The sequence below is a fragment of the Coregonus clupeaformis genome, chromosome 27, assembly GCF_020615455.1.
Source record: "Coregonus clupeaformis isolate EN_2021a chromosome 27, ASM2061545v1, whole genome shotgun sequence".
Taxonomy (NCBI): domain Eukaryota; kingdom Metazoa; phylum Chordata; class Actinopteri; order Salmoniformes; family Salmonidae; genus Coregonus; species Coregonus clupeaformis.
The window spans coordinates 1,166,636-1,191,533 of NC_059218.1; the positions used below are offsets into that span (position 1 = coordinate 1,166,636).

The following is a 24,898-nucleotide window of genomic DNA, read 5'->3' on the forward strand; positions in this document are numbered from 1 at the left end:
TCAGACCAGAGGAGATTTCTCCAAAAAGTACGATCTTTGTCCCCATGTGCAGTTGCAAACCGTAGTCTGGCTTTTTTTATGGCGGTTTTGGAGCAGTGGCTTCTTCCTTGCTGAGCGGCCTTTCAGGTTATGTTGATATGGGACTTGTTTTACTGTGGATATAGATACTTTTGTACCTGTTTCCTCCAGCATCTTCACAAGGTCCTTTGCTGTTGTTCTGGGATTTATTTGCACAGTACATACATCTCTAGGAGACAAAACGCGTCTCCTTCCTGAGCGGTATGACGGCTGCGTGGTCCCATGGTTTTTATACTTGCGTACTATTGTTTGTACAGTTGAACGTGGTACCTTCAGGCATTTGGAAATTGCTCCCAAGGATGAACCAGACTTGTGGAGGTCTACACATTTTCTTCTGAGGTCTTGGCTGATTTCTTTTGATTTTCCCATGATGTCAAGCAAAGAGGCACTGAGTTTGAAGGTAGGCCTTGAAATACATCCACAGGTACACCTCCAATTGACTCAAATTATGTCAATTAGCCTATCAGAAGCCTATCAGAATGACATCATTTTCTGGAATTTTCCAAGCTGTTTAAAGGCACAGTCAACTTAGTGTATGTAAACTTCTGACCCACTGGAATTGTGATACAGTGAATTATAAGTGAAATGATCTGTCTGTAAATGTCATGAGCCCTCTCACTCCACCGGGTTACCACCTTAATTTGTTTCCACTATCTTCCACTCTGCTCACCTCCCTCTCTCTACTCAGCCTAACTAGCTCCACCTGTCCCTGCTCTGCTCGGCTCTAATTACTCTGCCAGCTGCGCTGCATTACCCACTAACCTCTCCCAGTATTTAAGGCCCTGTCTTTCAGCTCTCCGGTGTCAGATCGTCTGCAAAGCTCACACCCGGAACCTGTTTGCTCGCGCTTCTGGCTCACCCTGGTTTTGTGACCCCGGACCTGCCTGGTTTTTGGATACTCTCCTGCCTCAGGAGATCCAGACCTGCTTCTGCCATTACGACTCCTGACTACTCTTCAATCCCGGTAACTCTGACCAGCCTTCTGCCTTGCTACTACGTTTTTTTGGTTTTCCCTTGAACTGTACTGCTGCCTGGTTTCATTCCGCCCCGTTGTGTCTGTGTTTCCTCCCCCCCCCCCAGGACTTCTGGACCACCAACCACCGGCGTCATCGGACGCATCGCTGCCACTGGGGGGAGGCACAGACCCAGCACATCGGACGGGATAACCCCTGGAGCCTTCACTCACTCCCTACATCCCTTTCCCCTTAAGTTTAAATAAACTTTCTGGTGTGACGCAATTGTGGTCCTCTTGTCGTCTGTCTGAACCGTGACAGTACGATCTGACCATCATGGACTCAGCGCACACTTCCCCCGACATGGAAACCGAAGAGCCTGAGCAACCCACCGCCATGCTACGCCTGGAACACACTGAGAGAGAGCTAGGCCGCATGAGCGGCGTCATCTCCTCTCTGCTTCAGGTCGGCCACCAACAGCATCAGCAGTGCCAGCAGCACCAGCAGCAGTCCCAGCAGCAGCAACAACAACTCGCCATGATCATTCAACTCCTCACCAACCTGACCCCAGCCAGTCTGCCCACCAGCCCTGCCCCCGAGTTACCTGCCCCGGTCATTGCAGCCGCTGCTCGGAACCCAAGATTGGAAACCCCGAGCGGTTCAACGGCGATTCAACCCAGGTCCGGCCATTCCTGACTAGCTGCCGACTTCAGTTCTCCTTGCAGCCAAGGACCTTCGCCACGGAGGGGGCTAGAGTTGGGTATGCCATCACTCACCTGACGGGCCGAGCTCGACTCTGGGGAACAGCAGAGTTCGAACGTCAAACCCCCGCATGTGCAACCTTCGACCTGTTTGCTGAGGAGATGCTGAAGGTGTTTGACCTGGATTCACCAACCGCAGAGGCGTCTCGTGAACTGTTCAGTATTCGACAAGGCAGACGTACTGTCGCAGACCATTCCATCGACTTCCGAACCCTGGCTAGACGAAGTTCTTGGAACACACCATCGTTGGTGGACGCGTTCTTCCATAGTTTGGCTGACTATATCAAGGACGAGTTGGTCTCCCATGAACTGCCTTCCACTCTTGATGAAGCCATCGCACTGACTGTCAGGATCGACAGAGGGATACAGACCCGTCGTCGTGAGAGGGGGCGCCAAGGTCCACCTACTACCGGCATTCGGAGAGATCCGACTGGGCTCCTGTCATCTACTGCCACTCACCCAGGTCAGCTTGATCAGTCTGAGCCTATGGAGATTGGGCGAGCCTCTCTCACTCCTGCAGAGCGCCAGCGACGCTTCACCTCAAACCTCTGCCTCTATTGTGGAGGTGATGGACATCGTGTGGTAACCTGCCCTTTAAAGGGCCGAAGCTCACCGGGCATAGGGGGAGTCCGGTTGAGTTCAATGACCATCCAGTCCTCCGACCGCAAACCCCTGCTGCAAGTTCACCTCCGCCTCTCTGACTCAACTCACACCCTGGCTGCTCTGGTGGATTCTGGCGCCGAAGCCAACATAATGGACATCAAGCTGGCACGCCAACTGGGACTGGAGAACCTCCGTGTGACACCTCCTATTCCTGCCCGGGCACTGGACGGACACTTACTCGGATCGGTCACTCATGTCACGGCCCCGGTCTCGATGGGTCTGTCCGGAAACCATCAAGAAACTATCCAGTTTCACCTGCTCCCCTCTCCAGGCCAACCCCTCATCCTGGGTTACCCATGGCTCCGCCGGCACAACCCTCAGCTCGACTGGGTGACCGGGGTGATCAGGGAGTGGGGAGAGGACTGCCACCGAACCTGCCTGCTCGCCGCCGCACTACCCCCTCGGCCAGTACCTACTAACTCCGCTCCTGACCCCTCCAAGGACCCTGTGTCGATTCTGCCAAGTCCCTGCATCGTTGCAGCTCTGACCTGGGCTGTTGAGGAACAGGTGCTGGAGGCTCTCCGTAACCAGCCAGGTCCCAGCACTTGCCCAGCTGACCGCCTTTTTGTCCCCGAAGACCTGAGGTCCCAGGTCGTTCAGTGGGGACATGACTCCCGCCTAGCTTGTCACCCTGGCTCCACCCGCACTTACAACCTGCTCGCCCAGAGGTTCTGGTGGCCCTCTCTGAGGAAGGATGTACGGGAATTCGTCCAAGCCTGCCCCATCTGCAACCAACACAAGTCATCCTGCCAGCCCCCAGCCGGATTGCTGCAGCCCCTGCCTGTGCCCAGGAGTCCGCTGGTCCCTGCTGCGCCTTGTCCTCCTCCTCCACGGCTCGTCGATGGTGGTCTGGTTTACACCGTCCCGCCGCCTGCTTCGGTCCAGACGGAGGGGTAGGGGTCTCCAGTACCTCATTGACTGGGAGGGCTATGGACCTGAGGAAAGGACCTGGGTGCCAGCTAGTCGGATTGTGGATAGGACTCTCATCACCGCTTTCCACCAACGGCATCCTGATCAACCTGCAATCCGTAGGGGCCGCCCCAGAGGGGTCCCTAACCGTCCGGCCCGCTCGGCTTCCTGTCCTGTGCCTGATCCTGTCTCGGGACCTGTCCCATCTCCCCGACCACGGCCCTCCGGCTTCCTCCGAGGATGAGGACGTTCACTCGGACCGTTCGGAGGAGTTCTAGCCCTCCTCCGGCTCCCCTCCTCCCGCCCGGCGTGGTGTTGCTCTTGGGACTTCTGGGGCCGTCCCTTGGGGGGTTCTGTCATGAGCCCTCTCACTCCACCGGGTTACCACCTTAATTTGTTTCCACTATCTTCCACTCTGCTCACCTCCCTCTCTCTACTCAGCCTAACTAGCTCCACCTGTCCCTGCTCTGCTCGGCTCTAATTACTCTGCCAGCTGCGCTGCATTACCCACTAACCTCTCCCAGTATTTAAGGCCCTGTCTTTCAGCTCTCCGGTGTCAGATCGTCTGCAAAGCTCACACCCGGAACCTGTTTGCTCGCGCTTCTGGCTCACCCTGGTTTTGTGACCCCGGACCTGCCTGGTTTTTGGATACTCTCCTGCCTCAGGAGATCCAGACCTGCTTCTGCCATTACGACTCCTGACTACTCTTCAATCCCGGTAACTCTGACCAGCCTTCTGCCTTGCTACTACGTTTTTTTGGTTTTCCCTTGAACTGTACTGCTGCCTGGTTTCATTCCGCCCCGTTGTGTCTGTGTTTCCTCCCCCCCCCCCCCCCAGGACTTCTGGACCACCAACCACCGGCGTCATCGGACGCATCGCTGCCACTGGGGGGAGGCACAGACCCAGCACATCGGACGGGATAACCCCTGGAGCCTTCACTCACTCCCTACATCCCTTTCCCCTTAAGTTTAAATAAACTTTCTGGTGTGACGCAATTGTGGTCCTCTTGTCGTCTGTCTGAACCGTGACAGTAAACAATTGTTGGAAAAATTACTTGTGTCATGCACAAAGTAGATGTCCTAACCGACTTGCCAAAACTATAGTTTGTTAACAAGAAATGTGTGGAGTGGTTGAAAAACAAGTTTTAATGACTCCAACCTAAGTGTATGTAAACTTCCGACTTAAACTGTAGCTAGCTACACTTCTATAGGCATACAAGTATTTTTATCGTCCACTGCACAATAAGCACGAAAATAGTTAGCTAGCTAAAAAAGATAACAAAATATTTGACACTATATCTAATGACGTTCTACTCAATATACTCTTTAAACTAATTTCCTGTATACCCTTCTCCCTGTATCCCCTTCATACTAGATCTCATCCTTTCTCTTTCCCTCTGACACTGCCCACACTGTAGCAAAACATGCTCCTCCGTCTCTATTTCCTGACAATAATCACACTTTCCTGATGGATGCTTTCCTATCACATTTAATGTCTTATTCAACTGGCTGTGTCCCACCCTTAATCTTGTAAAAATAGCCTCCTCTCTTCTGTCCCTTCCTGCTGTCCTCCCCTCCCCGACTTTCCTCTGTACTTGAAATAAATGCCTTCCCTTATTATCTCTATTCCACTGCTCCTGCCATCTCTGCACCATCACTGTATATATCAGTCTTTTTGCCTATGCCTTACTCATTGAAACGTCAACATCAACATCCCCACTACTAAGTGCTTGTTTAGCCTGTTCATCTACTGCCTCGTTCCCCTCCACCCCCACGTGGGCTAGGACCCAAGTAAATCTTATCTGAATACCCATCTGTTTAATCCAAGAAAGTCTCCAGCCTGCATCTTTTTCCCAACGCAGTTAAGCCAAAACCACACCCCGTTATTCAGAGGGGCGTTCTACTACGCTCCCATTGGCTAGCGTTTGTTGGCTCGCGACAGCTGTTGAGCCTGTTGAGAGACATGGATGAACCCACACCCCTGAGAGACAGTGACCTTCCAAGATAAGGATGGAAAGTGTAATTTAACAATTAGCTGCCTACCGTAATGCAGGCCTATTATTAACATGTTTGGTAACATTTGCCCATGTATTTATTTTCAGAGTTTCAATGATCAGCTAAGTTAACCTAGGCTACTTAACGTTACTAGCTCGGTATTTAAATGTGTTATATTATCATTAGTAGTCTATTATCAGGTAAAAGCATTTGCTTACTAGTCATAATTTCTCAAATATTTATTAGCTAATCATATCTATAAAATTGTTTAAATTGCTCTGTCTATAGCACACAACACATCAAGTTACATTGTTTTCCTATTTAGAGTTGGCAACCCCCTGGCCCTGGGTACAAATTACATATTTGTTCACTTGTGGAGAGACCTACCCAGAGAGACCACTCAACTTCTGAATTGAGCCTACGCCTGGGAGTGAATTCTGTTGAGGAGTTACAAGAGTGGCTTCTAAAGACTAGAGACACTGGAGTGACATGGAGGGTCAGCGTAACAAGACCCAGGAAAGGACATACAATTATTTTCAAGGTAATGATTGAAGTGGGTAAAATGACATTTTGTCAGTGGGATAGAGCAAATGTAAGGCAGGCAGACATTCAGATAATAAATACAATACACCTTCTGTTTAGGCTGATTACAGGTGCCAACACAATATTTACAGTAGATCCCCCACTGCGGACAACAAGGGAACATCAAAAAACACTTGCTGTCCATCCAAAATGAGAATCACTCTGATTCGCTGTGTCACCAGAAAGGGGAGGCTAAGCAGGTGTGTGAATGGTTTATTTACATATACAAGCCTGCCATTTGTGGTTAATCGTTCTCTAACTTTGATTTAGCTGAAGACAATCAAATGTTTGTTCTAGGAGCAAGGACCCACATCTTCCTATGTATCCAGCCATGGTGCGTGTGTCCAGACGCCAATGTCCACAACCACAATCTCTTTGTGGCTGATGCACTTAAACACTGGGATGTTGGGGCCAAAGCCACAGAGACATTGTCAAGGCTATTTGAGATTGGGCACTCCCCTTCATCAGCTTTGGATGTGCTAAAAAGTGATCTGTAGATGGAGCATTGGGAAGAATTACATATTTGCCTCTGCAAATAGAGCTCTCTGTCCAGACCTGAAGTTCTGTTACCGGTACGTATGCCTTATTCCCAGCACCAACATCATCTTCTCTCTTTCTTAAACATATTTAAGGTAATTCAGATTGACCTGTGTGTACACTATGACAGTGGTAACTGTTTTGTACCATATGTATATACTGTATTCTATACTATTCTACGGTATCTTAGTCACTTTAATAATGTTTACATATCTTGCATTACTCATCTCATATGTATATACTGTATTCTATACTATTCTACGGTATCTTAGTCACTTTAATAATGTTTACATGTCTTACATGTGGTCCTCTGTAGCTCAGCTGGTAGAGCATGGCGCTTGTAACGCCAAGGTAGTGGGTTTGATCCCCGGGACCACCCATAGACAAACATTTATGCACGCATGACTGTAAGTCGCTTTGGATAAAAGCGTCTGCTAAATGGCATATTATATTATTACATTACTCATCTCATATGTATATACTGTATTCTATACTATTCTACGGTATCTTAGTCACTTTAATGTTTACATGTCTTGCATTACTCATCTCATATGTATATACTGTATTCTATACTATTCTACTGTATCTTAGTCCATGCCGCTCTGACATCGCTCGTCCATATATGTATATATTCTTAATTCATGCCTTACTTAGATTTGTGTGTATTGGGTATATGTTGTGAAATTGTTAGATATTACTTGTTAGATATTACTGCACTGTCGGAGCTAGAAGCACAAGCATTTCGCTACACCTGCAATAACATCTGCTAAACACATGTATGAGACCAATAAAATTGTATTTGATTTGATATGAGGCATATGTGAGTGAAGTGTTTTTGCTGTGGACTCACAGGGGATGATCCAGTGTGTAACAAATGCTGCTCCCTAGAGAAATTATTAAAGCCATACAAGATACACACATTTCAGATACATTGTTCTCACCCACATACATCTCATATATTATCTGTGTTTAGGAAAGTGGCTATAACAGTGTATTTTCATATCATATACAGTGTAAGATTGCAAATCTTGGGAGACTACAGAGCCAAAATATTTTAAAAAACGCTTCTGTAGAATATATTTTTAGAGAAAAGGTATATTTGACATTTTCACCATGTATTTGGCACAGATTGTATCAGAAAGTCTTTAGGAAAGAGAGCAGAGTGGGCTTTCATGATGTCAGCACTAGAGAGGCAGATAGAGGAGTACAATCTAAAACGCAGCAACACCTGTGCTAAGATAGCAACATCTTCAGGTGGAACTCCTCTCGTGGCCATATGCTTCTCCCTTATGAAGCGGGTCCATCAGCTCAGTGGGGAGCCATGTTTCATTGATTCATCCGGAAACATGGACAGAGAAAACTGCAGTGGTTTTACTATTGACGCATACATGTGCAGGTGGTCTTCCTCTTGGGATCATCTTTGCCCAGTCAGAAGATGAGGCCAACATTTTTTAAGGGCCTTCAGCTCCTGAAGGAGATATTGGCGGAGGATGCATTTGCTGGGAGAGGTCAGGCAGGGCCTCGTCCTTTTCTATCCGACGACTGCAAGGCAGAGAGAGGAGCATTAGGCCTTCCCGGAGGCAACCCTCCTCCTCTGTGTTTTTCACCTGCTCCAAGCAGTCTGGAGGTGTCTATGGAGCAAAGAACATGGCATTGAGATGAAGGACATGCAGGCCCTCTTTAGCATTGTCAAGGACATGCTTTATGCTATATGGGATATGGACAAGGTGAAACAACTCCATCATCTGGCCCTTGTCAACCCAGTTGCAGTCAGGTCAGTGTAGAGTACATTTATGTCAGTGTTCAGTGTAGAATAACAAGACCTTCATTGTCCTCCTCACATGATGTAACAAAACTGAACTCTTCAATACTGGTATTCACAGAACATAATTGTAGGAACTCTATGGTCGTAGGCAGTGTTGGGCCCTGAGTTTCAGAGAGGACATGCTTACCCGTGGGAATGATACCAACAACTACGTGGAAGCTGCCATGAGAGTCCTGAAAGAGAAAATCCTCCAGAGGACCAAAGCCTTCAACCTGCCGCAGCTGTTTGATCTCCTTACATCTCGCTTGGAGACCTACTATGAAGCCAAGGTGACAGACGTGGCACTTGGACGTTGGTAGGCTGGTCATAAGTATAGATTCATTGCTTTGGAGAGCAATTTTCAACGGTCAGACATCTGCCAGGTAAATAAAAGCATATTACTATCACAGGCCTCATACATATCTTACCAAATTTGATTGAGATCTTCTTATATACATTTTGATATAATATCCTAGATTGAAGAGAAGAAGTTTAGTGTGAAGGGCACCACTCCAGGCACTGTCTACACAGTTGATATGGAGGTGGAGCTGTGTACCTGCCCAGTAGGCCATACAGGAGCACCATGTAAGCACCAGGCTGCAGTGGTGCAGAACTTTGGATGCTTCTCCAGCAACTTCCTTCCCACAACACCGGAGATGCGGGCTGAGCTCTTTAAAATAACATCAGGAGGTAATACAGTGCCAACAAAACATGATAAAACCCAACATGAAATGAATGTACTGTTAATGTACATAAATACATGCATCAGTGTTCATTGTATGTATTTTGAATACCTGTTATAGCTAACATTTCCCTGGAGTTCCTGCAACCCCTGAGGGACAAAAGGCAGCATACTCAGCCAAGAGATAAGTCAGACACAGATAACATGCCTGTACTCAACAAGTATACTTACACTGTTTCACAGACATACTACAACCACTAAAATAGATTGTCATATCATTTACCAGCATGATTCTAACTATTACCTACAGCTCATTCCAATCAACAACTAGGGGATCAAAACTCACCAGTAAAAGGTATCAAGCTTAAAACATCAATGTTCAGTACATCTGCACTTCATGAATGAATACAGGAAAAGTATTTAGACTGGCACTTGTAACCTGTTTGGGTTATCGTTTTCCACTGTTGTTTTCAAATAATGGTATATGGTGTTGTCATCCATATTGAGTGCAGTTGAACCATCCAAATATACAACCTTCATTGCGCATTGTACCTTAGTAGACGTATCTTAGTAGTTTCTATGTTCACTTGCAGACATGGCCACCTGCATGGAGGAACAAACAGAGTGCGCTTCTGCCAACAGGCTGTGCCCAGTGACAATGATGAGGGTGAGTTCACATTCAGCACTGACATTATTTTGACAGTGACTCTTATCCAGAGCGTCTTACAGTCAGTGAGTGCATACACTTTTCACCAACTGACCTGGTTGCTGGAATGCTGGATGACCTCAACAGGCTGAGTATCGATGACAACTTCAGTGAGGCACTGGTGGCAATGGCAAAGCAATTTAATGCAATTAAAGGCAATCCATCAAGGCTTGTGTCAGCCATCCATTGCTTTGGTAAGTCTCACATCAGCCCAGCGGCCAACAGCGCAGCAGCACTCCGAAGAGCTGCCAGACGACCAGGCCCTATGATTCCCTGTCAGCCTACAGCTGTTGCCCGTCGTTCCACCAAGGCTGGTACAAAATGGCGTCTCACGACTGGACGACCAAAAGGCCAGAACAGCGGCTCTGAGTACCCATACTGTTTACATGCTAAAAGGAAAAGGCCATCAGAAATTAGACATCACAAGTTGTCTGACTCAGTGTATGCAAATAGTTCTCACCCAAAGTGAATAAAGCACATGTGAAGGAAAATGATGTTCACCTTGAAGTTCCTACTGTCTCAATCAAAGACAAAATGCTCAAGGGGAGTTGTTAGCCACTGGCATAGAAAACATATGTATGTATTAAGGATTTAGGCAAATGTTATTAATCAGTGACTTAAATATTTTTCAATCTTGAAATACAAGGGCAAATGTTATTAATCAGTGACTGAAATTTCGCCCTACTTGATATTCACTTCCGGACTTGGAGAGCGCTCAAAGCGTTGTAGAACGCCCCTCTGAATAACGGGGCGTGGTTTGGGCTTAACTGCGTTGGGAAAAAGAAAGACGCCTCCAGCCTTGGGTCGCATAGCGTCAAATTCGTCATGGGAACCACTCAATATGACTGGTCATCACCCAGAGGTTCTGCTGTACGGAGGATGTGATGCAATTTCGGAGCCTCTGGCGGCTTGCAGTGGCCAAATCGAGCTCTGTAAATGCATCGCCTTGCGCCTCCCAAATTTTGAATTTCGCAACAATGTGGAGGACTCTGTATAGCTCCACATTGACATGATTGGTTGACGGTAGATATATAGGTCCTGGATGGCAGGAAGCTTGGCCCCAGTGATGTACTGGGCCGTATGCACTACCCTCTGTAGCGCCTTACGGTCGGATGCCGAGCAGTTGCCATACCAGGCGGTGATGCAACCGGTCAGGATGCTCTCGATGGTGCAGCTGTAGGACTTTTTGAGGATCTGGGGACCCATGCCAAATCTTTTCAGTCTCCTGAGGGGGAAAATGTGTTGTCGTGCCCTCTTCACGACTGTCTTTGTGTGTTTGGACCATGACAGATTGTTGGTGATGTGGACACCAAGGAACTTGAAGTTCTCGACCCGCTCCACTACAGCCCCGTCGATGTGAATGGGGTCGTGTTCGGCCCTCCTTTTCCTGTAGTCCACGATCAGCTCCTTTGTCTTGCTCACATTGAGGGAGAGGTTGTTGTCCTGGCACCACACTGACAGGTCTCTGACCTCCTCCCTATAGGCTGTCTCATCATTGTCGGTGATCAGGCCTACCACTGTTGTGTCGTCAGCAAACTTAATGATAGTGTTGGAGTCGTGCTTGGCCACGCAGTCGTGGGTGAACAGGGAGTACAGGAGGGGACTAAGCACGCACCCCTGAGGGGCCCCAGTGTTAAGGATCAGCGTGGCAGATGTGTTGTTGCCTACCCTTACCACCTGGGGGCGGCCTGTCAGGAAGTCCAGGATCCAGTTGCAGAGGGAGGTGTTTAATCCCAGGGTCCTTAGCTTAGTGATGAGCTTTGTGGGCACTATGGTGTTGAACGCTGAGCTGTAGTCAATGCATTCTCACATAAATGACTAAAATGTAAATGTAAAATGTGTTCCTTTTGTCCAGGTGGAAAAGGGCAGTGTAGAGTGCGATTGAGATTGCGTCATCTGTGGATCTGTTGGGGGCGGCATGTGAATTGGAGTGGGCCTAGGGTTTCCGGGATGATGGTGTTGATGTGAGCCATGACCAGCCTTTCAAAGCACTTCATGGCTATCGACGTGAGTGCTACGGGGTAGTAGTCATTTAGGCATGTTACCTTCGCTTTCTTGGCCACAGGGACTATGGTGGTCTGCTTGAAACATGTAGGTATTACAGACTCGGTCAGTCAGAGGCTGGGTTTCCATTTGCAGTCCGTAATAGTTTGCAAGCCCAGCCACATCTGACGAGCGTCAGAGCTGGTGTAGTAGGATTCAATCTTAGTCCTGTATTGACCCTTTGCCTGTTTGATGTTTCATCTGAGGGCATAGCGGGATTTCTTATAAGTGTCCGGATTAGTGTTCCGCTCCTTGAAAGCGCAGCTCTAGCCTTTAGCTCGGTGCGGATGTTGCCTGTAATCCATGGCTTCTGGTTGGGATATGTACGTACGGTCACTGTGGGGATGACTTGTCGATGCACTTATTGATGAAGCCGATGACTGAGGTGGTATACTCCTCAATGCCATTGGATGAATCCCGGGACATATTCCAGTCTGTGCTAGCAAAACAGTCCTGTAGCGTAGCATCCGCGTCATCTGACCACTTCCGTATTGAGAAACGCTGAAATGACAGCCTTTTACCAGATCAATTTTTCCACATTAAATGTTTTATTTTCATAACTGATCAAAATGTGGTACGCTATAGCCTAAGCCAACACCTCCTTTGGCCGCCATTCCTTCCAGTTCTCCGCTGCAAATGACTGGGACAAACTACAAAAATCTTTGAAGCTGGAGACACTTACAGTGGGGAAAATAAGTATTTAGTCAGCCACCAATTGTGCAAGTTCTCCCACTTAAAAAGATGAGAGAGGCCTGTAATTTTCATCATAGGTACACGTCAACTATGACAGACAAATTGAGGAAAAAAAATCCAGAAAATCACATTGTAGGAATTTTAATGAATTTATTTGCAAATTATGGTGGAAAATAAGTATTTGGTCACCTACAAACAAGCAAGATTTCTGGCTCTCACAGACCTGTAACTTCTTCTTTAAGAGGCTCCTCTGTCCTCCACTCGTTACCTGTATTAATGGCTCCTGTTTCAACTTGTTATCAGTATAAAAGACACCTGTCCACAACCTCAAACAGTCACACTCCAAACTCCACTATGGCCAAGACCAAAGAGCTGTCAAAGGACACCAGAAACAAAATTGTAGACCTGCACCAGGCTGGGAAGACTGAATCTGCAATAGGTAAGCAGCTTGGATTGAAGAAATCAACTGTGGGAGCAATTATTAGGAAATGGAAGACATACAAGACCACTGATAATCTCCCTCGATCTGGGGCTCCACGCAAGATCTCACCCCGTGGGGTCAAAATGATCACAAGAACGGTGAGCAAAAATCCCAGAACCACACGGGGGGACCTAGTGAATGACCTGCAGAGAGCTGGGACCAAAATAACAAAGCCTACCATCAGTAACACACTACGCCGCCAGGGACTCAAATCCTGCAGTGCAAGACGTGTCCCCCTGCTTAAGCCAGTACATGTCCAGGCCCGTCTGAAGTTTCCTAGAGTGCATTTGGATGATCCAGAAGAGGATTGGGAGAATGTCATATGGTCAAAATATAACTTTTTGGTAAAAACTCAACTCGTCGTGTTTGGAGGACAAAGAATGCTGAGTTGCATCCAAAGAACACCATACCTACTGTGAAGCATGGGGGGTGGAAACATCATGCTTTGGGGCTGTTTTTCTGCAAAGGGACCAGGACGACTGATCCGTGTAAAGGAAATAATTAATGGGGCCATGTATCGTGAGATTTTGAGTGAAAACCTCCTTCCATCAGCAAGGGCATTGAAGATGAAACGTGGCTGGGTCTTTCAGCATGACAATGATCCCAAACACACCGCCCGGGCAACGAAGGAGTGGCTTCGGAAGAAACATTTCAAGGTCCTGGAGTGGCCTAGCCAGTCTCCAGATCTTAACCCCATAGAAAATCTTTGGAGGGAGTTGAAAGTCTGTGTTGCCCAGCGACAGCCCCAAAACATCACTGCTCTAGAGGAGATCTGCATGGAGGAATGGGCCAAAATACCAGCAACAGTGTGTGAAAACCTTGTGAAGACTTACAGAAAACGTTTGACCTGTGTCATTGCTAACAAAGGGTATATAACAAAGTATTGAGAAACTTTTGTTATTGACCAAATACTTATTTTCCACCATAATTTGCAAATAAATTCATAAAAAATCCTACAATGTGATTTTCTGGATTTTTTTTTCTCATTTTGTCTGTCATAGTTGATGTGTACCTATGATGAAAATTACAGGCCTCTCTCATCTTTTTAAGCGGGAGCACAATTGGTGGCTGACTAAATCCTTTTTTCCCCACTGTATCTCCCTCATTAACTTTAAGCATCAGTTGTCAGAGCAGCTTACCGATCACTGTACCTGTACACAGCCCATCTGTAATTAGCCCACCCAACTACCTCATCCCCATATTGTTATTTACATTGTTATTTATTTTGCTCATTTGCACCCCAGTATTTCTATTTGCACATCATCTTCTGCACATCTATCTCTCCAGTGTTAATACTAAATTGTAATTATTTTGCACTATGGCCTATTTATTGCTTTACCTCCATAACTTACTACATTTGCACACACTGTATATAGATTTTCTATTTTCTATTGTGTTATTGACTGTACATTTTTGTTTATTCCATATGTAACTCTGTGTTGTTGTTTTTATCGCACTGCTTTGCTTTATCTTGGCCAGGTCGCAGTTGTAAATGAGAACTTGTTCTCAACTGGCTTACCTGGTTAAATAAAGGTGAAATAAAATAAATAAATAAATAAATATAGACAATATTCTGCCCATATGATCACATTTATTTTAGGCCATATTAAGAACAACTATGCATGATTTAATGAAAAGGAGCAAACAGACACAACATTGTTTCACATTCTTTAATAAAAGACTCATAAACAGAAACAGGCAACAGGCTATATAGCTGGCTTCACAGTTTCCGCGCCAAATAGGCCTACAAGGAAAATCAACATATCTCGACCACGTTGAGTCGCAAGGGGATCTGTGCGCTGCATAGTACCTTCCACAAAAGTTTTGCTCGACAAAAAGACACGTAAGCGCCCCAGCACAGCTGCCTGCCCAGTGGCCCCCTATCCCCCCATGCCTTTCCCTACCTTGACCCTTGACCCGTGACTGAGGAACACTGGAAGGGGAGCATTGCCCAAACAAGGGTTAGTGACCTAACCAATGACAGCTGCTCTGCAGTGCTTAATTTGTAAATCGGGAGGTGCAGGAACAAAATGTGAGCGCGAGAGGGGGGTGCCTTGGGGAGCTTTGAGGTACCGGAACGCATGAGAAAAAAAATAACCTTTATAATAAAGCACTGATTGCATGCATATCATCGCATTTGTGTAGTGGCATATAGCAGTAGAGTAGAGGCACTTACACATGGGGAACATTTTAGTAGCCTAGGGTCTGTGAAAAATGTTGCCTTTTATAAACGCATTTCATACAATTCTACATATTTTTACAAGAGCGGAGACTTTGGCAGAATATTTTTTTATACTGCACAAATGATCGAAAAGACAGGCTACTTTGACACTGAAAAACTGAGAATCTGAGATCAATAAAAACGACCTTGAATCCATCAATACCATAGGCCTAGGTGTGTGTAGGCTACAATATGAGGAGGAAATGATAGTCCTAAACATGCTTTCCAGCTCACTCGCCGGTGATGGCCGATGCGTTCTTGCCAAAAGCCTATATCTCGCTCTTGTTTTACTTTGTAAAGCAATATTTGGAAGTGATCAAATATTTTGTTAGCCTACAGCAGATAGATTAGAGTCTTCTCGTTTCAGCAGGAGCCATTTGGGTTCCAACCTGTTTTCCTGTGACTGTATTTGAAATATTGCGAAAGGCCTGTTTTTGTCTGCATGCTGTTCCCGACTGTAGGCAATTCCTTGTTATTGGGCTACACACAATCCACAGCTAGGCAATTTGAAAAAAATAAGCTATTGATCCTCTGTGGATACATTATGGGCATTTTCATGGTGTAGTAGGCTATTCTGAATTATTTCATTTCTTTCTGAACAGACAGCAGTTATTCTATAACTTTGGCAAATGTATTTCAATTCATCAGGGCTGCTGCAGCTCCTCCAGCACCCTTCATGCAGCTATGATTCTATTTAAGCAATAAGGCCCGAGGAGGTGTGGTATATGGCCAATATACCACAGCTAAGGGCTGTTCTTATTCACAACACAACACGGGGAGTGCCTGGACTCAGCCCTTAGCCGTGGTATATTGGCCATATATCACAAACCCCCGAGGAGCCTTATTGCTTTTATACACTGGTTACCAATGTAATTAGAACAGTCAAATTAAATGTTTTGTCATACCCGTGGTATAAGGTCTGATATACCATGGCAATCAGCCTATCATAATTGAGGGCTCTAACCACCCAGTTTATAAAAATAAATAAATAATGAAGTGCAACGCTGGAGAGATGAGAGTTGCAGGCTCATGTCTATCAGAGCAGAGGGAGGGAGGGAGAGAGATCATAGAAAGTGAATCTCATTCTAGTTCTGTGAGAGATACAGGCGGCTACTCACACAGCCATGGCCACGCATTGGTCTCAAACGTAGGTTACAATGTTACGCAAACCATAAACCATGAAAATCTACTTTTTCACATATTGGGGGTAGAAGCTGGGGGGTTGGGGCAGGACAATTAGGGATGAGCCAACTTGAATGAACTGATCGCTTTTATTTAAATTTTTACATTGCAAAAAGCAGCTATTATTTTTCATGCCAAAGAGGTAACGGATCCGGTCAAATAGGTCCCGGAACGAAACAGTCCAAAACGGAGCGGTGCCGGATCAAATTAAGCAATGCCCCTCTGTCGGTAACGCAAAATCCTGACTGGCAGGCTTCTCTGAGAGGCTCCCTACTCTCACACAGACAGACTCAGGGCTTGATTCAATCCCTATCGCCAAAGTTCAGCATTATAGTGATTGAAATGTGAAGGTATCTGTGACCAACAGATGCATATCTGTATTCCCAGTCATGTTAAATCCAGATTAGGGTCTAATTTATTTATTTCAATCGAATGATTTCCTTATATGAACTGTAACTCAGTGAAATCTTTGAAATTGTTGCATGTTCCGTTTTATTTTTGTTCAGTATAAATGGAATGTCTCGGATTTATGTACAGAATAATACAAAATGCTCTGACCAGGTTGAGTGAGAAGATTTACAGTGTGTTCCCTACATTTGCATTTACAGAAGTAGGCTGGGTACCAACCTGTTCAGCTAACATCCCACTCCTTGTACTAATGTTTAGCATATGACATGGCGTGACAAGGAGTGGAAGGATTGCTACACCATAGAAATAGAATGAATAGAACAGGCTTGGCACCTCTAACCCTGGCAAGTTGACTGGTAAATTCATGGGTACACTCGCAATGGCTGCCTGGTATTGTGACACAATCATTTACATGGTAATGTAGAATGTTCATTCAAATGATTCTAATTCATGTGGCTCATGCAATTGAATGTATTTGTAATGTTAGTTGCATTGATTCAACAAATCCCAGCAGACTGATGGGTGCACTTCCTGCTTTGCTCCTATGGGTACATTCGCAATAGTGAGAAATAGTAATGGTGGCGTCTTTTTGCAGGCACCAACTCCGGCATGGTTCGATGGACAAAGACTATTAAGAAAATTAATGGCGTTTTTGTAGGGTTTTTGGATAAACACCAAATATAATGTATTTGGTAAACACAGGCTTAGAAGATCTTATACGTTTTTTTATGAGTTAATCTTCATCAGCTAACGTCACTTTTGGTGAATGTTGAAGAATTTGTTATTTAAAAACAAAAGCACATAAAGGCTTCATAATTCCTAAAGGTGATGTTAACTGACTGATATTATCTCATTCAACAGATATCCTAAGCCTGTTAACCTTAGACCTTATTTATTCATATTAAACATGATCTACAGATCTTCAAACAAGACATTTTCTAAAGCCCCCCTGGTACTGTACACCTGTTTTATACTTCATAGGAACTAACATTCATCTTGTAATGATAGACTAGCAGACTGGTTGACTTGACCATTTTCCATTTATTCAATACATGTTTTATAACTGATACTTATGTGTGCTCTGCCTAATGTCCCAGTAGTCTCCATTTGTTTCTATCAACTGGACATAGTGAGTTATATATTCTGTGCAGATATTGTTTAAATGAATAACTTTGCAAAAAAAGAAGGTATATTTTCCTGCTTACAAAAAAAGGTTTTGAAAACTTAAAACAACTTTTTTTGCAAATCATGTGGGGAAAAATCCACAGGAGAATGGACCAAAAACACAGAACTTGTATTAAAATTGCCAATCAACAGTAAAGAATTTGCTATCAGGTCAGGGTTCAGTACTCCTCTCCTTCCTCAGCCTCTCCCTCCACTGAATCCACTCCCACTTCCTCGTAGTCCTTCTCCAGGGCAGCCAGATCTTCTCTGGCCTCGGAGAACTCACCCTCCTCCATACCCTCTCCCACATACCAGTGCACAAAGGCACGCTTGGCATACATCAGGTCAAACTTGTGGTCAAGCCGAGCCCAGGCCTCAGCGATGGCTGTGGTGTTGCTCAACATGCACACGGCTCTTTGGACCTTGGCAAGATCTCCACCTGGCACCACTGTGGGTGGCTGGTAGTTGATGCCTACCTGTAGGGCACAAGAAGAAAAAAATGGTCTAAAAACCTGACTAACCAATTATACTTGAAAAGGTTAAGGAACATAGATCATTGTGAATGAATAAACCCATTGCTTGTTTACCTTGAAGCCGGTGGGGCACCAGTCGACAAACTGGATGGTGCGTTTGGTCTTGATGGTGGCGATGGCAGCGTTGACGTCCTTGGGCACCACATCCCCACGGTACAGCATGCAGCAGGCCATGTACTTGCCATGGCGAGGGTCACACTTCACCATCTGGTTGGCGGGCTCGAAGCAGGCGTTGGTGATCTCTGCCACAGAGAGCATCTCGTGGTAGGCCTTCTCAGCAGAGATGACAGGTGCGTAGGTGACCAGGGGGAAGTGGATACGGGGGTATGGCACAAGGTTGGTCTGGAACTCAGTCAGGTCCACGTTGAGGGCTCCATCAAAACGCAGTGAGGCGGTGATGGAGGAGACAATCTGGCCAATGAGCCTGTTGAGGTTAGTATAGGTGGGGCGCTCAATGTCCAGGTTACGACGGCAGATGTCATAGATGGCCTCGTTGTCGACCATGAAGGCACAGTCCGAGTGTTCCAGGGTGGTGTGGGTGGTCAGGATAGAGTTGTAGGGCTCCACCACAGCTGTGGACACCTGAACACACACACAAGAGGTAGAACAGTCATCATTAGGTTACACATAATGAAAATGTACATATTAAACAAACACAAGTATTGAGTACAGGGATAAAGTACAGAACTAGCTTTGCTGATGTGGAAATCTACCAAATATTCATGTGAGCAACTAAACCTTAGAAATACCTGAGGGGCGGGGTAAATGGCAAACTCCAGTTTGGACTTCTTGCCATAGTCCACAGACAGTCTCTCCATGAGCAGAGAGGCAAAGCCGGAGCCAGTTCCACCACCAAAGCTGTGGAAGATCAGGAAGCCCTGAAGCCCAGTGCACTGGTCCGACTGGGGGGGGTACAAAGAACACAAGGGGTAAGGGTAGAGTCCTGCATCGTGTTGGATACTCACGGTTCCCTGCGGTTGAACTGAAAACTCAGCTGGCGGGAATGAAAACATTATTTCAACCCTTGGGTCGGCTCGCGGTTCAGAACAATTATATTGCTGGTCGGAAACATTGTAAATCAAATGTTTTTTTTACAAACCCAGGATCTTATTTTTTTTATTGTGTTGCAAATTCCATTAGGCTATGTGAGCAGTGAGGCAGACATAGCCAGGCCTAGAATACCAGCCATGCAGTGAGTAAGTGGAGCAGGGAACTGTCCATTAGCAGGCCTATTTGTGTGGTGCTGAAACATTCCTAATTTGTCCAAGCGCAGAGCTTATGTTCCCTTCCACCACTCGACAACATGTTGCCAAGTTTATTTTACCCGACTCCTAGATCACGCAAAATTGGCTAATGTAACAGGAGCAATAAAAAGAAAGGTTATGATAGTGAAATTCGCTAGTTTGGAACAATTTGAGGCATTGTTGACAAGGAGGTCAACAACCCGGTAGATGGATACACAGCCTGCAAAAGTGCAAGCAGGTATTTGTTTACAATAATTTAGTTAATTATCAGATAATTATTACATTAATTCCTGCTTTAGTTCATTTAGACCATACACAGGCCATATAAAGTTTAAACCTGTGCGGCTGGTAACTGGTTGAGTAGCTAATAGCCTACTAAATAAATGTAGGTTCCTTTTGTAGCCTATAGCCCAGGGATCATCAACTAGATTCAGCCGCTGGCCGATTTTATCATGAGCTGATGGTCAGGGGGCCAGAATGTAATTGCAAACAATTTGTAGACTGCAAATTGACTGGAAGAAGGCCAAACTGAGCATATTTGACTAAGACATAATCATTTCAAACCTCGCTTACAATCACATACAGTGGGGGAAAAAAGTATTTAGTCAGCCACCAATTGTGCAAGTTCTCCCACTTAAAAAGATGAGAGAGGCCTGTAATTTTCATCATAGGTACACGTCAACTATGACAGACAAAATGAGAATTTTCTTTCCAGAAAATCACATTGTAGGATTTTTAATGAATTTATTTGCAAATTATGGTGGAAAATAAGTATTTGGTCAATAACAAACGTTTCTCAATACTTTGTTATATACCCTTTGTTGGCAATGACACAGGTCAAACGTTTTCTTTAAGTCTTCACAAGGTTTTCACACACTGTTGCTGGTATTTTGGCCCATTCCTCCACGCAGATCTCCTCTAGAGCAGTGATGTTTTGGGGCTGTCGCTGGGCAACACGGACTTTCAACTCCCTCCAAAGATTTTCTATGGGGTTGAGATCTGGAGACTGGCTAGGCCACTCCAGGACCTTGAAATGCTTCTTACGAAGCCACTCCTTCGTTGCCCAGGCGGTGTGTTTGGGATCATTGTCATGCTGAAAGACCCAGCCACGTTTCATCTTCAATGCCCTTGCTGATGGAAGGAGGTTTTCACTCAAAATCTCACGATACATGGCCCCATTCATTCTTTCCTTTACACGGATCAGTCGTCCTGGTCCCTTTGCAGAAAAACAGCCCCAAAGCATGATGTTTCCACCCCCATGCTTCACAGTAGGTATGGTGTTCTTTGGATGCAACTCAGAATTCTTTGTCCTCCAAACACGACGAGTTGAGTTTTTACCAAAAAGTTCTATTTTGGTGTCATCTGACCATATGACATTCTCCCAAACCTCTTCTGGATCATCCAAATGCACTATAGCAAACTTCAGACGGGCCTGGACATGTACTGGCTTAAGCAAGGGGACACGTCTGGCACTGCAGGATTTGAGTCCCTGGCGGCGTAGTGTGTTACTGATGGTAGGCTTTGTTACTTTGGTCTCAGCTCTCTGCAGGTCATTCACTAGGTCCCCCCGTGTGGTTCTGGGATTTTTGCTCACCGTTCTTGTGATCATTTTGACCCCACAGGGTGAGATCTTGCGTGGAGCCCCAGATCGAGGGAGATTATCAGTGGTCTTGTACGTCTTCCATTTCCTAATAATTGCTCCCACAGATGATTTCTTCAAACCAAGCTGCTTACCTATTGGAGATTCAGTCTTCCCAGCCTGGTGCAGGTCTACAATTTTGTTTCTGGTGTCCTTTGACAGCTCTTTGGTCTTGGCCATAGTGGAGTTTGGAGTGTGACTGTTTGAGGTTGTGGACAGGTGTCTTTTATACTGATAACAAGTTCAAACAGGTGCCATTAATACAGGTAACGAGTGGAGGACAGAGGAGCCTCTTAAAGAAGAAGTTACAGGTCTGTGAGAGCCAGAAATCTTGCTTGTTTTTAGGTGACCAAATACTTATTTTCCACCATAATTTGCAAATAAAATCATAAAAAATCGTACAATGTGATTTTCTGGATTTTTCTCTCTCAATTTGTCTGTCATAGTTGACGTGTACCTATGATGAAAATTACAGGCCTCTCTCATCTTTTTAAGTGGGAGAACTTGCACAATTGGTGGCTGACTAAATACTTTTTTCCCCCACTGTATATCTGTCTATTATGCGTGGAAATACTTTGGAACAGATTTCCAAAATAGAGTGCATTTGGATGATCCAGAAGAGGATTGGGAGAATGTCATATGGTCAGATGAAACCAAAATATAACTTAGGTAAAAACTCAACTCGTCGTGTTTGGAGGACAAAGAATGCTGAGTTGCATCCAAAGAACACCATACCTACTGTGAAGCATGGGAGTGGAAACATCATGCTTTGGGGCTGTTTTTCTGCAAAGGGACCAGGACGACTGATCCGTGTAAAGGAAAGAATGAATAGGGCCATGTATCGTGAGATTTTGAGTGAAAACCTCCTTCCATCAGCAAGGGCATTGAAGATGAAACGTGGCTGGGTCTTTCAGCATGACAATGATCCCAAACACACTGCCCGGGCAACGAAGGAGTGGCTTCGTAAGAAGCATTTCAAGGTCCTGGAGTGGCCTAGCCAGTCTCCAGATCTCAACCCCATAGAAAATCTTTGGAGGGAGTTGAAAGTCTGTGTTGCCCAGCGACAGCTCCAAAACATCACTGCTCTAGAGGAGATCTGCATGGAGGAATGGGCCAAAATACCAGCAACAGTGTGTGAAAACCTTGTGAAGACTTACAGAGAACGTTTGACCTGTGTCATTGCCAACAAAGGGTATATAACAAAGTATTGAGAAACGTTTGTTATTGACCAAATACTTATTTTCCACCATAATTTGCAAATAAATTCATTAAAAATCCTACAATGTGATTTTCTGGAAAGAAAATTCTCATTTTGTCTGTCATAGTTGACGTGTACCTATGATGAAAATTACAGGCCTCGCTCATCTTTTTAAGTGGGAGAACTTGCACAATTGGTGGCTGACTAAATACTTCTTCCCCCCACTGTATATCTATCTATTATGCGTGGAAATACTTTGGAACGGATTTCCAAAATAAAAATCCCTTGGAACGGATTTGCTGGTGTTTTTACAGTATACTATGTCCAACAATTACAGTCTCGGATGTTGAATATCAAGTTTGGGCTCCACATTGATGTGGCCGATGCGGGGGAGCAGATCCAAAAAACTGACCCGTGCAGGACTCTAGGTTAGGGACAGACTGACCTCACAGGTTTACAACTCTGTTCAAGTAGCTTGCTAGTAAAGTTACATAACTAGTAGTTGGAAACACATTGCCACGCGTTCGCAAGCTGCTACTCACCAGCTTGCGAACTCGGTCCAGCACCAGATCCACGATCTCCTTGCCAATAGTGTAGTGGCCACGAGCATAGTTGTTGGCGGCATCCTCCTTACCGGTGATGAGCTGCTCCGGGTGGAACAACTGACGGTATGTCCCAGTGCGGACCTCATCTATGAAAAATCACAACTCTGTTCAGGCTGGATTTTATCAATGTAAAAAATCAGTCATGTCAATATTTTAGCAAATGTTCGTCCTTACCAACAACAGTTGGTTCGAGGTCAACAAACACTGCACGAGGGACGTGTTTTCCCGCTCCAGTCTCGCTGAAGAAAGTGTTGAAGGAATCGTCCCCTCCGCCAATGGTTTTGTCGCTGGGCATCTGACCATTGGGCTGGATCCCATGCTCCAAGCAGTACAGCTCCCAGCAGGCATTCCCGATCTGAACACCGGCCTGACCAACGTGGATAGAAATGCACTCACGCTGTGGAGAAATAAAATTTGACTAAATTTGCTAGCTCTCAAGATAAATGTGTAAAAGCTGGCAGATTTATGTTACTTAGATAGCTTTTACATCATCGCTGAATGGTTAGTTACGAATTAGCTAATGTTAAATTAGCTAGCTAGGTAGCCAATGTTAGCTAACATTAGATAATTTGACTAAAATTGGTTTGTTTGTCACTCATCTTCTTGACAGAAACTTACCATGTTGATTATAAGTAAGACCTGTAGCTAATTAATGTTTTTAAAAAATTTGTTCGACAGTTGGCTAGCTAGTCTGCCTTGGCTATGCGACTTTCAACGGTTAACCGCACGAAATATTGAAAAACATCGCCGATTCACGATCATATAGGCCCCTGAATGAGCCCGCCTTCGTTTAAACCCAATTGGGTGTATTTCAAACAGATTATGTGTCAATCAATCTTTTCTCTTTTGGCATTGGAACATGGTATAATGTTTCAAAAATCAACTTGATTTACGGCTGTTATTGGCTTGTTTTGGTTGGTTGGACCAATGCTGCATTTTTCAAATGACAGCGCGGGCTTTTTGACAGCAGATCAGATAGACAGCAAAAAAGGTGAAATGCAAGAAATTCAATTTTACCCAAATCAGTGAGGTGAATGTAATGCTTCCTTCTGCTATTCACTACTTGTGTAGCTAACAATATTGGCATTATTGATTATTTTTACTGGTAAACTTAGAACTGGCCAAGAACTGGAAACAGCGGTAGCCTACTAGGTCAAGGCTAGCTATTATTTTAGTCCTGCAGCATGTTTTACCTTCCAGCCCAAAGTAAACTGCCCTATAGCACTTTGTCCAGGGTTACCAATAATGATGCTGGCTCAAATGAACTCATCTTTCTGATTTGTGTGTTGTTCTTGACTCCTTGTTCTTCTACTCATCTGTATAAAAATGAAAAGACAATATATTTTCCAGCATCATTTGGAGGCAGAGGAGGAGGGAGAGAGGAGGAGAGAAGGGGGGAATTGAGTGGGGGGAGGAGAGAACATAGCTCAAATGTGTTGGGGATTACCATTCAATAGGGTTCAATCTGGTTTGTAGAACAGTTATTCTATTAAGAAAAGTTAGAAAAATAGTTAGATAAACAGTTTCACTCCACAAATTATACAATAGTTGACAATATAAAATACAGATACAGAAAAATAACATTGTGGACCACTCAAATTAAATCGTTTTGAGACACTAAAAGCAGTCAAACACGGTACAGTATTAATGCCATAAACTAGCAGTGGTGTAAAATACTTAAGTAAAAATACTTTAAAGTACTACTTAAGTCGTTTTTGGGGGGTATCTGAACTTTACTATTTATATTTTTGACAACTTTTACCTCACTACATTCCTAAAGAAAATAATGTACTTTTTACTCCATACATTTTCCTTGAC

General features: G+C 45.0%; 1 protein-coding gene across 1 annotated transcript; it reads right to left on the reverse strand.

Moving 5' to 3' along the window:
* Window positions 1-17,718: 17,718 nt before the first annotated feature.
* On the reverse strand, window positions 17,719-24,477 carry LOC121541506 (tubulin alpha chain, testis-specific). The gene is made up of 6 exons (XM_045207998.1): window positions 23,699-24,477; window positions 23,255-23,477; window positions 23,018-23,166; window positions 19,144-19,296; window positions 18,449-18,976; window positions 17,719-18,337 (listed from the first exon to the last, which is right to left on the reverse strand). Exons 1-6 carry the CDS (start codon window positions 23,699-23,701, stop codon window positions 18,041-18,043), a joined length of 1,353 nt encoding a protein of 450 aa, XP_045063933.1. The 5' UTR covers window positions 23,702-24,477; the 3' UTR covers window positions 17,719-18,040.
* Between the last annotated feature and the right edge of the window lie 421 nt (window positions 24,478-24,898).

Excerpts from the sequence above, each read along its gene's own strand:
- LOC121541506 (XM_045207998.1), bottom strand. Across the intron at positions 23,167-23,254 it reads CCTCGAACCAACTGTTGTTG|ATGAGGTCCGCACTGGGACA; the intron begins GTAAGGACGAAC and ends GATTTTTCATAG. Across the intron at positions 19,297-23,017 it reads TGGACCGAGTTCGCAAGCTG|TCGGACCAGTGCACTGGGCT; the intron begins GTGAGTAGCAGC and ends TACCCCCCCCAG.